The sequence below is a fragment of the Lolium perenne genome, chromosome 3, assembly GCF_019359855.2.
Source record: "Lolium perenne isolate Kyuss_39 chromosome 3, Kyuss_2.0, whole genome shotgun sequence".
Taxonomy (NCBI): Eukaryota; Viridiplantae; Streptophyta; class Magnoliopsida; order Poales; family Poaceae; genus Lolium; species Lolium perenne.
In genome coordinates, this window is record NC_067246.2 from 9,297,733 (window position 1) to 9,312,635 (window position 14,903).

Sequence of the window (14,903 nt, forward strand, 5' to 3'; positions counted from 1 at the left end):
CTCCGTCAGTTGGCAACATAATAGCAACCGCAGGATGGCTAATCCACGGCTAGGATCTCTGGAACCTGTTAGTGTTGTGATTCTGTAGTTTAGCTTAATTAAGTCACTGATAAGCGCTGTAATGACTTTTGCTTGGCCTGCTTGGTATATAAGGAGCAGGAGGGGTGGCCGGGAGGACCAAACAATAATCAAATATTTATTTTTATCGTTCATGTCCTTTCTTGTTCAACACTCGACGGCTCTAGCGCCGCGGCGCTCACTTCTCCCCCTCCTCCTCCGATCATCGTCAAGGGCACCCACCGCCGGACCCTGACACTCTTCTTCGCCACGGAGGTTGCCTTCAGCAAGGCGATCCGGACGCCCTGGTTGGCGAGCATCTCCGTCCACCGCGCGTCGTACTTGTCGTCCCTCCCGGCTGCATGCGCCCTCGCGTCAGCCCAGCACTTGTCGAAGGACGCCTGGAACCTTTCGGCTGGATGGCCGGCCTTCTTCAGTTCTTTCAGCTTCTTTTGGCCGAGCTCGGGGCGGCCCGCCGATGCGGCAGGGGCTGGAGCATCGGGGTTGTACTGCTCGTCCTTGTTCTTCGCGAGGTTCCGGCGTACATCCGCCCACTTCTCGCAATTCTCTGGCGGAGACGGCGTATACCTCGACATGTCGGTGATGTAGCTGTCCTGGAACATGGCCGATGACGCTGGCGAGAAGGTGGAAGGAGGGCCGATCATACCTTGGGTCGGCCATGGACCGGGGAATTGGCCGACGCACGGCTGGCCCATGTTTATGGACATGGAGATCAGCCTCGCCTGTTCGTCCGCCGCCGCCGCCCTCTTCGCCGCGAGCTTCTTCTCCCTCTCCGCCCTGCCGCGTGTTTCGGTCTGCCGCCGCTCCATATCCGCCGCCCACCTTGCGTTTGTCCAACCCGGCGGCCTCTCTTTTGGCGCCCGCAGCTTCCTCGCCTTCGACGCTCCGTCGTCGGTGATCTTCTACGGTGGCATGGTGGTGGAAGAGAAGAGGAGGAGCTGTAACTGTGGGGGAATGGCGGTAGCTCCTCCGAAATTCGGCAAGAAAAATGGGTATATGCGGTGCATTTTGGAGGGAAAACGAAATAAATGCAGGGAACTACCCTTTCTGCGGCCGACACCGCGGGCCCGCTCGATGTTTCGCGCGTTTTTGTTTCGTCCGGAGTCCCCGACCGCGCCTCGGGATGCCGAGGATGGCCTGAGCTCTCCGGATGGACTAAAGGCCTATTCCGGAGAAAAACGAGGAACCGGAGACGCGGCAGGACCGAATAACGCCGTCCGGATGAAAAAAGGGCTGCCGAGGGCCTCGTCAGGGAGACGGCTGGAGATGCTCTCAGTCCTCTCTAATATCCGCTCTTTTTTTTTATCTTAGACCTTTTAGGATTATCTAATTACACCAAACTACCAACACTTGTTACCGTTTCGTATTATTAAGACAGCCTTTTACTCATTTTTCCTTCCCTCGTCCGTGCAATGAAGCTATCATTTTTTGATATTTCTTGATCTGATATTGATTCTACTCGTATCCACAAGAACGATGGGTCATGCTCACCACCAAAAATCTTACTATTACAATACAACCAATCACAATATCCCATTTTCACACCAACACAAAACAGAAAATATATCTCACCTATTGACACTGGACTATAGATCAGGAATGTACAAGGAGTGCATGGAATTGTCCATCTATCTAGAGGCATCAGCATTGGGCGATGCGGCTGACGTGGTTCGTTGTTGGTATGAACATCTGCGCCAGCCACTGCAACGGTTGGAAGAGTTCTGCGCGCTTCTTCTGCCAGTAGAAGATGGCTGCGTTATAGAACTCGTTGCGGATTGTCTTGGAAGCCGCCCTCCAGTCGCACTTCTCCATCTCGGCCCTGGCAGTCGTCCCCATTTCATCTCTGAATGCCCTGTCTGTCAGTAGCAGCTCAATCTTGCCAACACAATCGTCGAGATCGCCCGGGGCAAATAGGAAGCTGGTCTTGCCCTCCACATCTTCTGGAATTATATCAGGGATCCCACCGGCACGGACCGCCACTACAGGGACTCCAGATGACATGGACTCCAGGACTACTTGGCCGAGTGTCTCGGACTCCGAGGGCATCACGAAAACATCACCGCTTGCGTATGCCTGCGAGAGCTCCTCGCCTTGCATCATTCCAGTGAACACCACCGGCATCCCCTCGAACATCTCCTCTAGCTCAGTCCTATTAGGTAATTGCAGGAACATGTCAGGGTCGGCCGGTTGTAAAAGCTCGACAAGATCGATTTGCGGGACAACAAAATTAATGTGAAAACTTCCTTCAAAGTGATATTACATGCTTGTACAAAAACTTTGATACAAACAATAGCATGACTGAAAAAAAAGGACAATTGAATTGGATGAGAACATTCTGAGTTTGAGAAATTAGGGGGTGGCATAGGAAATACCTATATGGTCCATCCCCAATAAATGCAATTCTTACTCCGGGCAACCGATCCATTACCCTGTCAATTATAAAGCAGAATGAGTGCCAAGATGCTTTATAATGTAAGGCATAAAACACAGGGAAATGATTTACACAAAAGATAATATTATACACAAAGTGCAAAGTACGAATATTGCTCACATTTTCAGGAAATCCAAGTTTTTCTCGCGCCCAAAGCGTCCGACGTGAATTATCAATGGTCTTTCGGGCTCACCATCACTGAAAATAATGGATACCACAACACAGGTGTCAACAGTTAATCTCAATCGATTATGTACATAACATTCATCAAGAAACGAAATAAGATGTCACCTTAGCCTAACTCGCATCTCATTGCTGCGGAATCTGGGATGGAAGCTGGCAGAATCAACACCTTTGTTCCATAGGCGTATTCTGCTAGCTGGATAAGGATGTAAAAGCACACATCTTTAACATCAGAAACAATAGCACGTCAGAAAATGAAATAATATACATGTATTGGATATTAACCAACCTGAAATGACATGGGCAGTCTCAAAATCCTTGCTGATAGCAGCAGATGGTACCAAAGTCAGATCAGCAGCCCTATGAAGGAACCCTGTAGGAAATAACAGGACCAGATATTGTTTTCATCGCGTAAAAATCAACTCTTAACGTAAGCACGGATTAAGTGAGAGTAGTTAGCTTACTGATCACTTGCCACATTGGCTCTACGAGCCAGCTAAATGTATATCTTGGAATGTATCTGCGGAGGAAAATACAAATATCAGCGACTATGACAAACAGATGAAATAGCTCTGCTAAGGTTGTTCGCTAACAATGTTTTGTTTCTCAAACAGTTTTGCTTTCTATCGTGATGGTACTTGCCTATGTCATTTCTTAAAAACTGGCAGTTGGAACTGTTAAACGTCTATGTTATACATAAAGCTTAAGAGTAAATTGCTAGATATTGTTGTAGGCACCAGTAGGCTATTTATTTTCGGCTCAATAACTAAGCTAACCACATTAGTAGTTTATTCTTCGCATTCTGAATTACTTAACTGCATGACTAATTACCACAAGAAATTCTAAATTCTATTCAAATGTGCTGGATATGCTTATCAAATGCTGTTGAAAACAAAATAATCTTGCAGCATTAACTTACACTAATACCAGCATTATTAATAGATAAAAGCTCAAAAACGGAAAACGTCAAGCTAAGTGCTGAACCAAACGCAAAAGTCAAAACAAACAACTTACAGTGGGACATGGGTGTGGTAGGACATCACTAGAGGCACACTGAGCAGTTTAGCGATAGCAAGAGCCCCAAAGACCTGATAATGTAACAGATTCCCAGTATACTCTTCAGCGGCTAGCCACCGGAGAACACATGATCGACAAACTGGTTGTAGAAATAAAATTTACCATAATTCCAGGTGAGGACGCATGAATGATGTCAGGCTTGAACTTTGCAACCTCGGAAATGATCCTGGGACTGAGCGCAAGGGACAGAGGAACTTTTCCATACAGTGGGCATGGAAAGCTGGAAAAGGATGAGAAAACAGAGTGATTAGTCACAAGAATGGATTGACGTGCTAGAAAAAATAGAAGTCTCTCTTGATAAGTTTTTTTTTATCGGATGTCCCCGAAGGGACTCTCTTGATAAGTTTTTACCTCCATGAGCCGATAACTTTGGCACCGTGGAACTCCTGCGGAACCCCCTCATGGTTGGTCACCACGATGACCTGCAAAACACACCAGGAACCCAAATTAATTCTCATCTAGTACTAACCTATACCATCCTCAAGTCCAGCAATTTTGTGCAAAAACCACCACATGACAAGTGAAAAAACAGCACCTCGTCACCCATTTCACGCAGGTGCTTGATGAAGTTCTGGAACCGGTTCTTGTACCCGGAGATGTAGCTGCAAGCACAAAACGCAGAATAAGCCTAACATGTGAAAGGCTTACAGGCAAACTCGTCTTAATCACTATTAGCAGTAACCAACAATTTCTACATTGGGAGGTAACAAAAAAAATCTTTCATTCTCCAAAGGCACCGCTGCAGTTCACATTTTTTATGTTCCCCAAGAGGCCTTATTAGCTACACTGAACCAGGCGAGTAAGCAGTTCACCGGAGACATGAACAATAGATTACCACCGATCCAGCCAAGAATTTACATGAGGCCAAATATTCACACGGAGGAGGGGAGAGTTCTTACGCGAAGGGCGACGGCTCGACGAAGAGCGCGACGCGGCGCGGGCGCCCCGCGGCCTCGCCGTCGAGGACCACCGTCTCCCCTTCCAGGTCGTCCTTGATCTCCGAGCCACCGATCGCCATTGCCAGCACAACCGAACAAGAATACTTCCCTTTGCTACGAACCTATAGTTGTTGCGTGTGTGTGTCCTTGTGGGAGCAAGAAAGACGGCGCGTTCATGTTGACTGTTGAGTATATATATATGAGAGGAGAGACAGGGAATTGGAGTTTTGGGATGGGGGATATTCCATCGGGGAAGAACAGGATAATTGAGAGAACTTTGAGAGCATATGCTGCTTTGCCTCCAAGATCTGCCTCTTATCACTCTTGCTGAATTGTTTTTTTTTTTTTTTTTTTTTTTTTTTTTTTTGCAATTATTGCATGGGGGTTCTGGGCAGGTAAAACCCAAATTTTGGCCATCCAATCCAACCTCCAGTGATGTGCAAGTGTGCAGCTGGGTTTGTGTTGTGTGCCTGGATTTAGTACTGCGTGCCAAGATAAATATAGACAGGGAATAACTTTCTTCAGAAACAGATCTTGGAACCTGGATACCCTTGCAGAGGGAAAAGGTCAATGGAGTGGCAAATGGTAGTAGTAGTAGTAATAGCGAAGAGAGCGACTCTGAAAATAATGCATAGCCTTGAAAAGAAAAGGTCTGATGGAGTCTCCTACAAGATTGTATCATAATTTATTTTGGATGATCTGGCTAAAAGCTCAGATCTCATCTCACTCCTTTGCTAACCATTCATTCATGTGGCCAATGATTGTTGTGCTGGGTATATTCCCAGGAAGTTTTTGCTGTCCATGGAGCATCTGCTAAACAAATAACCAGATCTTGTTGTCTAGCTGACATGAGCAGTAAGAACTGACACTACCAAACAGAACAGAACACGGTTAAACATGAACAGCGCAACTCAGAAAAGATAAGAGGTAAAAACAGTGCGAGACTCAGTCTGGGCAATGGACTTGTAGGAAATCCATGTAGAATTTGCAGGAAACAGTTCAGGCTATGCTCACAAACTGGCACGATGTAGGAACATTGTCCTGTTCATACTTCGTTTTGACACAACACAGGGAGACAATAGTACATATATGGCGACAGGTAGAAATCACTACCGGTGGTAACCCACCATATTACGTGCATGAATCCATGAAACAAGTGAACCTAGGTCACAAATTTTGCACAGATTATTGCACGAAATTTTAATGAGCTGATGATAGAAAACACTCAGCTGTGAGCCTGTGTGAACCATACCAATATTAAACTGTTGCTACAACACCCAGCACTACATGCAATTAGTATTCGCTCCATTAAGTTCAAGCTTGAAACAACCCGCCACAGGCAACTTTGAAGGAGAGGTGCAACTGTTGCGCTGTTCATCGGGAGAATTCAACTGTGCTGCTGCAAAAAGTCTTCTGTCCGCTGTCGATTAAGACCTCAGAGGGCGTCTCGAGCAGCAATCCTGCACACGATTGCCTCTGGTACTGTGGAAATTGATAGTTCTTGGGGTGTTATTTTGTATTGCTGCCAGTAGAAAAATGCCGGCCAAGGAAAAAATTATGATCATCAGAATCACATAAAGGAAAAAATAATAATAAATAAAAGATCCATATATTATCATATAACAAGAGTCAAGTTCAGCTAAACACCTTCAGAATCTTTGGCTGGTCTGCTCTTGTTTCCAGTTCTGATAGATCAATCTCAGTTCCGCTTATGAGTTTTTCCACTGCTTTCATCTGCGATGTTACAAATTAAATTCAGTGGTTGAATTCCTACATTCAGAAGGATAATGACTCAAACAAATGCACAAGGAATACAAGTGGCATGAAGTGATAAAACTGAGGGTGCATGCAGAAAGCACAATTTTTTAGAGAGTGCTACATACAGTTACACTATTTTTTCGATTCATCTCATATTACTTCCAAGACATTTAGAGTGGTCTGCAATGGGAAGGAGAATGAGATGTGCCCCATCAACTCTTCAGAAAGAGTTTGCAGGCTATGTTCCGCGGTTCTTACACACAGCTATGCATATAACTACCATAGGTACTTTTCCATATCAACACGGATTTTCTACCTTGGTGGCTAGCTACTGGTCATTGGATATAGAGAGAATCTGCTCCCTTAGTAATCCATACCAGAACAGAGACTTTAACGTGTGTGGCGATTGTTCACCCTCCGTCAGCTCTTCTCTTTTCCTTGGCCGGGTGTTGAAAAACTGCCCGGGAAGATTAATTTTGTCGCCACCCGTGCCTACTGTTTCCAGATGTTTCCACAAATCTCTACGGACGGTGCTCACGTGCAGACGCTGCATGTGTTAATATTATGGACATTGCAATTTTTCGGCACGGGTGTGGCTGTTTTCCCGCGCTTTTTCTTCCATCCGCGTCTTTTTGGTAACTGAAGTAGTTCGTAAAAGTTTTGTGTGCAGACTGGCCCTGCGCGGCATAGGCGGGCGGACATGTATTTTTATTCATGTTGTACAGCTGGGGTTGGCTCCGATTTCTGCGCGTGCTTGATTGGCTAACAGACTGTGCAATGGCATTACTGGGCTAGTGTGCTACGATGAGCTGGTGGCAACTTGGTTCCGTGGTAATTAAAGGCGCAGCGTGAAGCCTGATCGCTGTTGATCGAGCGGTCCATTGTATTTTTGTCCATGTGTGCGCAGTGGTGGTACGCAGTTGTTGGCTGGCTCTTTGCCATCGATCTGATCATCTGATGTGACAGCAGTTTATCTACCATAAGTCAAAAAGACAAAACAAAAATAGCAGGGACATTTTGTTTTGGCAGCAGTCTCCAAGAATCGCCGTCTGGGGGTGAAAAATGCATACGGCCGCGTCACCCGTCCAAGTAACATGGTACTGTGCGGGGAAAAAACATCATGCGGTCTGTAGTGCCATGGCTAGCGATTTTTTTAATTTTTTTTGACAATGTTGATTTACCTAGAAAACTGAGCAATCTGGAATGCCAAAAAAAAATCCGCCCCAGACAGCACCGTGCTCTTGGTATAATGCCGTTTGCTCATACCGTTTATACTTCATGTAACTACATGACAACCATGTGCACCATTTATATGATCCAACAGTTAGATGCCCATGCGTAGCTATGCCCGTCGGTAACCCACTATTTTCCTTTTGTAATTATGACCAGAAATCTGTGGGGAACACTTGGTCACTCAGATATCTCAAACTGGAAGTTTTCAATTATTTATGGGATAACTACAAAAACTCAAAGATGGAATTACGGAAAGCAGCCTACCATGAGAACTAGAGGTAAAATGTCAGTTTTTGCAGATATCCCAATAGTTGGTACTTGGTAGTGGAAATCAAACTGTGGCACGCATAACATGACTGAAGCTAGTTACTAAAATCTCGAGTCGTTACAAGAAGCTCTTGATTCAGGTTCATAAAGAAAGCACTGACATAGGTGTCCAGAGCTAGAAAGCTTCAGCAAGGTTTCAAAATAATTTCCTGTTTTTACAGGAACCATCAGGACAGGAAAGTGTGAAACTTCAGATTTGCGGTACTCGGACTAAGGCAATTAGCATGTTGCATATCTAACATATATTTGAACCTACAGACATTTCACATAATCAACCAGATCAAGAACGCAATTTATCAAAGGATATATCAGCCAATTCATTCAGGGCAACTAGCAAGAATCTTATGGGTTCAAAACCAAAACCGAACATGGGGCGCCGCCCTAAACATCGTACCTCCTCATCCGAAGCATCGAACCGAGCCGCGAGGATATACTGCATGTCATCAGCGATACCGCATCGCTTCAGGGACTCTGTGATCTGCAAACCCAAACCCACCCAAACCGTCACCACACCAACACAATCACCTAATAATGTAACAAGGGAAGGAAGAAGAGCTAGCCCACACACATGCTTGGAGCCGGAGTAGTTGTAGACGAGCTCCGAGTGCAGGGTCCTGGTGGTCAGCGCCTCCCTCGACTTGGAGAGCAGCGCCTTGTGCGCCGCCGCGAGGACCGGGAACACGTCCGGCACCTGAAATGCAATGCAAGGGTTGTGGTGTAACTGGTGGGCGGAATCGCAGCAAATTGCCCACTGCCAAGTACAGGAGAGTGCAGAGCGGGGTTACCAGCGACGCGTTGATGAAGGCGGCCTCCGGCTCCAGCGTCCCCGACTGCATCAGCTCCAGGAGCTCCCTGCGCGCGCCAGAAATCGTGAGCCGGATAACAGAAGCAATGGTGAGGGGAGGAGAAGGGCGCACCGGCTGTTGGAGACATCGGAGAAGAGGGCGAGGGAGACGCTGCGGCCGCCGGACACCGGGAAGCTCTTCATGCCGGGGGACGGGGTTCGGTCTCTTCCTCTTGTTCTTCTTCTTGGGTGAGGCGGCGAGCTGGAGGCGGGGCGGCGCGAGCTGGGAGGCCGCGAACGCACGGAGGTGTCCTCTTGCACGGCGGAATCGACGCCTATGAGCAGCGCGGCGGCGGGTGGAGGGGCTGCAGCGCGGCGGCGGATGGGAGCGGCAGAGGCGCCGGCGGCGTGGTAGGGACGGGGGAGCTAGGGTTGGGGATTTTCTTTTGGGTCTAATTCGATCCTAGTCAGTCCACAAAATTGAGATAAAGTCTGTCAAAAATTGCACCTGCACAAAATTTGGTTTTCTCACTATTTCTTTAGATCTGATGAGATTAGTTTCTCGGTGTGTCGGAGGCATTCATTGCTATCCGCGTCGACGGTGACGGCCGAGGCGAGATGGTTCTTCTCGAGCGAAGATGGGTTCGGAGGTGGTGGATATACCGTTCTTCTCCGACTTTGTTGATGAGAGGTGGCGTATCTTGGTCCAAGACAGCAAGGGGATGCCCCTCAGTCCATGTGCCACATGGACATGTACATCGCTGTTCATCGACTCACAAAGTCTCGTTGGTGATGGTGCTTTTTTGGATCTTGCAATGATGGAGGCTCGTCGTCTCTTCTTATGTCTGTTTCGGCGGTGCTGGAGTTTGGTGGTGGCCGTTGCCTACGTTTGTTGCAGGAAACCCTAAGGATCATTTTGTATTTCTCGATTTTTAGGATTTTATTTGTAAATTCTAGATGATTATTTTATGCTGATTTATCTTTTAGTTTACACATGTGTTGCTTCATTTAACTTGATTTTCAATTAATCATAAATTATGTGGTATTGTCAAAAAAATGTGGATGGTTAGGAGGGCAGTGACACTCTCAACCCACCAGAGTTCAAATCCTAGATTTAACAATTTAGTGTCTCTTAAAGGTGGAATATTATTCAGTGGGAGGCGACGTTCCCGTCGACAACGAAACACCTGTGGTGACTTCGTCAATCTCAAGACCTATCGGACCAGTTCTTTATCGCAGTCTCTTGGAGGTGCTCATAGGGGTAGCGTGCGTTTATAGGGGTGGGTGTGTGCGCGCGTATGAGCGTCTTTGATTGTAATGTGTTCCGCAAAAAAAAAAATGGCTGCTATGAAAGAAGAAATGCGCTTCCAAATGTCAAGAAAATTACTTAGTACTAAATTGCTCCCAAATTCCCCTCCTCATCACCGCCCAAAGCCCCAAACCCTCCGACGAGCATTCCCCGGCCGTCGCGGACCAAGCCCGCCGTGCCGCCGCGGACCCAGCCCCGCCGACGTCGCGCCCTGCCTGCTCCGCGCCACCGCGCGCGCGTTCGTGAACTCCGCCGCGCCACCGGGAGCAGAGCCAAACCCTCTCCGTCGACCCACGTGCGGCAGGAGCCTCTCCGCCGACTTCCTCCACGGCCCCCTCCGCCAGGTGCGCCAACTCCTCCACGGCCCCATCCAAGACCACCGCTCCCCGCCGCGCGTCAATCTCGCAGGCAGGTGAATCCCCGCCCCCTCGAACCCCCTTCAGTACAGGAGGTGCTCTCTTCCTCTGTTGGCTGTAAAATATGCTGTGAGATGACAGCATGAGTGTGATATGGATTATTTCATTTTCTGCAACTGAAATATGTTTGTAAAACTCCCCCCCATCCAAGTACCATCCTGCGGTTTTCAAACACTTCATTTACATGGTGATCTGATGAACTTATCATGCCCCAAAGTCGTATTCTTTCACAATTTGTTTAGTAACCTGCATTCATATTTGATGCTGCATATAGAAATGCGTGCTAAGACTTCACTACATGCCTTTTGGTTATTTCCACCTTGCAGAAAAATTTCATGTCCATTTATGTTGAAGCCATCATTAATCTACAAATGGGCATAACAACTTTATGATCTCGGCAAAAAACTTCGTGGTGTTAGCTTATAGTTGTGTTTATATTATCTGATAGGAAAATGGTCGCTTCAACTATTTATTTTTTCCCCGTATGACATAACCAACTATTTTCTATTACTGACACTATTGTTTGTTTACTGGTATGCGGGGTTGTTTTACTATAATCTGCACCATGAGCACCACCTTTCTTTGATCTTTTTCTTCAGAAATAGGGCCTGAGGAAACTAGATCATCTATATAACAATCATGATGTCAAATTCTGATATCTTTCATGCTGCATGCAAATGAAACTTGATGAATTGATTATAATCAACTCTAACGGCAAAATTAGTTGTTTTAGGATTGTTTGTTGTAGAAAAATGTCCACCGCACTAATGTCGCACTGTGAGCAGTAGATGCCTATCAGAGTTTGAACTCCTCACAGAACTGAAGGTGAAACTAGGTTTTGGGTTCTGTTGGGTAGACGATGAGGGTAGAGGGAAGATGGTGTCGTTGCGGCATTACCGCCTCATTATTTACGATAGGTGAGACGAACACAAGATTAGCAGTGTTGGAGAAGATGAGCAAACTACGTTAAGTGGAGCTGGTCAACTGTTGTGCAGAGTGAGACCTCGATAACAAATCCAGGGGGATGAGACAGGAGGAAGATACTTGTGGGTTGGGATTGAGAAGGAGATTCATAGTGATGTGAGTAAGAACAAGGTTGTCTTTCGAGAGGGTAAAAGTAGGCTGAATTCACACACCAGACGCACAACATTTACATATTTTCTTATTATTTAATATATACTATCCTGGCATGTTTGCTAGTATATATACTGGTAGGAACCATGTCCAGTTAGTAATCTTTTTGTATATTCTGTCTTTTGCCATGGACTTGAAGGTTTGCAAGATGGGGAAGACAACAAAGCCACCTCCTGCGGCCGAGCTTCTCGACGAGCTTGTTTTTGAGATCCTCCTCCGGCTGCCCGTCAAGTCCCTCCTGCGGTTCAAGTCTGTGAGCAAGGTGTGGCATGCAATCATCTCCGACCCCGTCTTCATCCGTGCGCACCTCCGGCAATCTGCCTCCAGATGGAGGAAGGACCCTTCACTGCTTGTCACCCCTCACGCTTTGAGCTACGTCATCGAGGACGAGGCTTGGCCGACCACCTTCTCGAACGAGATCCGATTCTATCAGTGGCCGCAACAGCCCTCCTCCTTAGAGGAGGAGGAGCCCCAAGAGGCGAGGCTCCTCATGCACGGCGGCAACTTCCTCGGCGAGTTCAACTCCGTGTGCTCCTTCGTGCACTGCGACGGCCTGGTGGTCGCCCCCACCAACACTAACGTCTATCTCTTCAACCCGGCGACCAGGCACACCATGACGCTGCCGCACAGCAGGCGCAACAAGATGCACCGGTACCAGGTCTGCCTCCCCGTAGGCCTCGGCCGGGACCCTCACACCGGCTGCCACAAGGTGGTCCGGGCCTTCTACCGCTCCAGGGATCCTCGCACTGGCATCTACGCCATGGGGATGGAGGTCTTCACCGTCGGCGATGCTTCCGCTTCCTGGAGGGAAACCACGGCCGATCCGCCGTACCCTGTCGCGGATTGGATCACCGCCGTGTTCGCCAATGGGGCCCTGTTCTGGGTCATCGAGAAGCGTGGTCTCGATCCGAGCCCGCACAGCCTCCTCCGCCTCAGCCTGGGCGACGAGACCTTCAGCGTCACGCGCCTGCCTGACTCGCTGGACCCTGCGCTTGTCGAGTCCTACTCCTTCATGCTGGACGAGATGCACGGCGAGCTATGCCTGACCGCCTTCAGCAGCAGCAAGCCGGCCGAGCAGCAGCCCCTCAAGATCTGGACGCTGGTGGAAGAAGACGGGCGATGGGAGCACCGCTACTCCCTCACCATTTCGGGGCTGGTGCACCCGATGGCTCTTCTCCCCGGCGGCGGCGCCATGATTGTACAGCGGTCACAGTACATCTGCCGATACGATCTGCAGACGCATGAGCTGGACACCGTGTGCGAGCTGGATCGCCAGAGGTACAAGAGCACGGGCACGTTCAAGGCTGCTGCTAGGCGGGAAATCTTTTACTTCAATGTAATACCATACACTGAGAGCCTGGTCCGAATTACTGCTGCTGCTTAGCAGAGTTAAGGCCATAATCAAACCGCACTTGCGCAATTCTATTCATTCGTTGTTCTGGCTCTTGTTGTGGTGTTGAAGTGTATGTGTTTTGACTCTCTCAAAGAAGATATAAAAGAGCTATTCTGGAGCATGTTTCACTGAGATTAACATTCCAGCTTGGTTGTTGGAACATTTGTGAAAGAGCATGTCTTCCGTAAGTGTTTTGTGTGTTTGTTGATGCTTGTTGGAACATTTGTGAAAGAGCATGTCTTTCGTAAGTGTTTTGTGTGTTTGTTGACAACATTAGAATATAACATCATCTTATGTGTAGTCGTTCATATGTTTGTAGGTACACGGTATACTCATGCTCCACTCGAGTTTTGGAAGACCAAAATCATAACTAGCTTAGTTTGATAGTCTTTTCTATTACTTGTGTGTGTGTCATGTTGTAACGGCTGGAGAGGTTTCGAGAAGCTGAGGAAACATGTGGTCTCCGCATGACTGGTAGTACCGGTGCTGAGAGCAGTAATACCGCTACCGCCTTCAGCACCAGGTACACGTCGGTTGGAACCGCTACGATGGTACTACCGGTTCTCCCGCATAACGGGTACTACCGCTGGCGATACCGACCGTATGAAAAAGTCCCTCTGGATCCTGTGCGGTACCTATACCGGAAGTACCGCTTGAAGTCATTCTTCGAGTGATTCGCGGTAGTACCGGTCGTGGTAGCGGTCAAGTACCGCATCTATTTCCCAAAGTACGGTAGTTCCGCACCTTGTACCGCGAGGTATCCAGTTTGCATTTTTCTTATGCCGGTACCTCAAGCGGTACTGGACCCGGTAGTACCGGTCGTGCGGGACTTACCTAGTTTGTTGGGGTAATGGTCATATGGACGCGGTAGTACCGCCCGCTAGGGCGGTAGTACCGGTCGTGTGGGAACTGCTGAACGGATGGTTTTTGAATGACCCTATATATGAGGTGTCTTCTTCCCCAGCTCGCCTGAGCATCTCTACACTCTCTCCTCCATTGCTGCAGAGTTTAAACCTTGAGGATCTCCCTCCCTATCCAACCAATCAAGCTCATACTTTGAGGAGTGGTGGAAGAGACCCCAATCTATCATCCCATCAAGAAAGATCCCACCAATCCCACCTAATCCTTTGTGGATCTTGTAGTTAGGGTTCCTCTTGTGGAATCCCTTGGAGATGAGCTTCTATGAAGGCTAGCTTGGGTGTTGGGAGCCTTCGATGTTGTGGAGCTCACCCCAACCTTGTGTGAAGGAATAGCCGTCTCGATCGGCCTTGTTAGTGGAGAAAAGGGAACTCCTTTGTGGGGTTTCCTTGAGGAAGAAGGTGAGGCCTGTGTGGCTATTGGACCTTAGTGGTCCACACCTCCTCAACGCAGACGTACTCCCCCTTGTGGGAGGAACTGCGGTGAAACAAATCCTCGTCTCTTCGCTTTCGCCCGGTTGTCCCGTTCTCTAATACTTGTTCATCTACTTGACTTACTACTTGTTTTACTTGCCTTATTGTATTGCATCATTCTAGGGTCACTTTACTATCAAGTTAGCACATTTACTTCCACATTGATAAAAATCGAAAAAGATATAAAAACTGAGTAGCGCCTATTCACCCCCTCTAGTCGCGCCGATCCATTCAATTGGTATCATAGAAATGTTCTCATGCTAGGGCTTTACCGCCTAAGAGATGGTCGACAAAGTGGGTCTTGGGGATGTTTTCCTTCCCGTGGAGCATGCACCTCCGCCACCACCAATAGCTAGCGCTACAGCTACGTTGGATGACCTCAAGAAATTAGAGTCATCCATTCTTAGCCAAATGAAAGCTACGATGTCGGAGTTGCTTGCCCCAAAACCAA

The 14,903-nt window shown here is 47.9% G+C and overlaps 3 protein-coding genes across 4 annotated transcripts; 1 reads left to right on the forward strand and 2 right to left on the reverse strand.

Moving 5' to 3' along the window:
• Positions 1-1,559: 1,559 nt before the first annotated feature.
• On the reverse strand, positions 1,560-5,012 carry LOC127325828 (sulfoquinovosyl transferase SQD2). Its single transcript, XM_051352648.2, has 11 exons — positions 4,669-5,012; positions 4,305-4,371; positions 4,121-4,191; positions 3,872-3,989; positions 3,707-3,780; positions 3,157-3,212; positions 2,982-3,065; positions 2,801-2,888; positions 2,630-2,707; positions 2,451-2,507; positions 1,560-2,227 (listed from the first exon to the last, which is right to left on the reverse strand). Exons 1-11 carry the CDS (start codon positions 4,785-4,787, stop codon positions 1,720-1,722), a joined length of 1,320 nt encoding a protein of 439 aa, XP_051208608.1. The 5' UTR covers positions 4,788-5,012; the 3' UTR covers positions 1,560-1,719.
• A 646-nt stretch (positions 5,013-5,658) lies between these two features.
• Positions 5,659-9,330, reverse strand: LOC127325829 (uncharacterized). Its single transcript, XM_051352649.2, has 6 exons — positions 8,943-9,330; positions 8,811-8,877; positions 8,594-8,716; positions 8,420-8,503; positions 6,355-6,441; positions 5,659-6,229 (listed from the first exon to the last, which is right to left on the reverse strand). Exons 1-6 carry the CDS (start codon positions 9,011-9,013, stop codon positions 6,143-6,145), a joined length of 519 nt encoding a protein of 172 aa, XP_051208609.1. The 5' UTR covers positions 9,014-9,330; the 3' UTR covers positions 5,659-6,142.
• Positions 9,331-10,207: 877 nt separating this feature from the next.
• On the forward strand, positions 10,208-13,182 carry LOC127325833 (putative F-box protein At2g02030). 2 transcript variants are annotated; one of them, XM_051352655.2, is made up of 2 exons: positions 10,208-10,530; positions 11,808-13,182. In XM_051352655.2, the coding sequence occupies exon 2, from the start codon at positions 11,817-11,819 to the stop codon at positions 13,050-13,052; it is 1,236 nt and encodes a 411-aa protein (XP_051208615.1). In that variant the 5' UTR covers positions 10,208-10,530; positions 11,808-11,816; the 3' UTR covers positions 13,053-13,182. The 2 variants fall into 2 exon arrangements, with proteins under 2 accessions (XP_051208615.1, XP_051208617.1); XM_051352657.2 differs by having other exon boundaries at positions 10,208-10,526.
• The last annotated feature ends 1,721 nt before the right edge of the window (positions 13,183-14,903 follow it).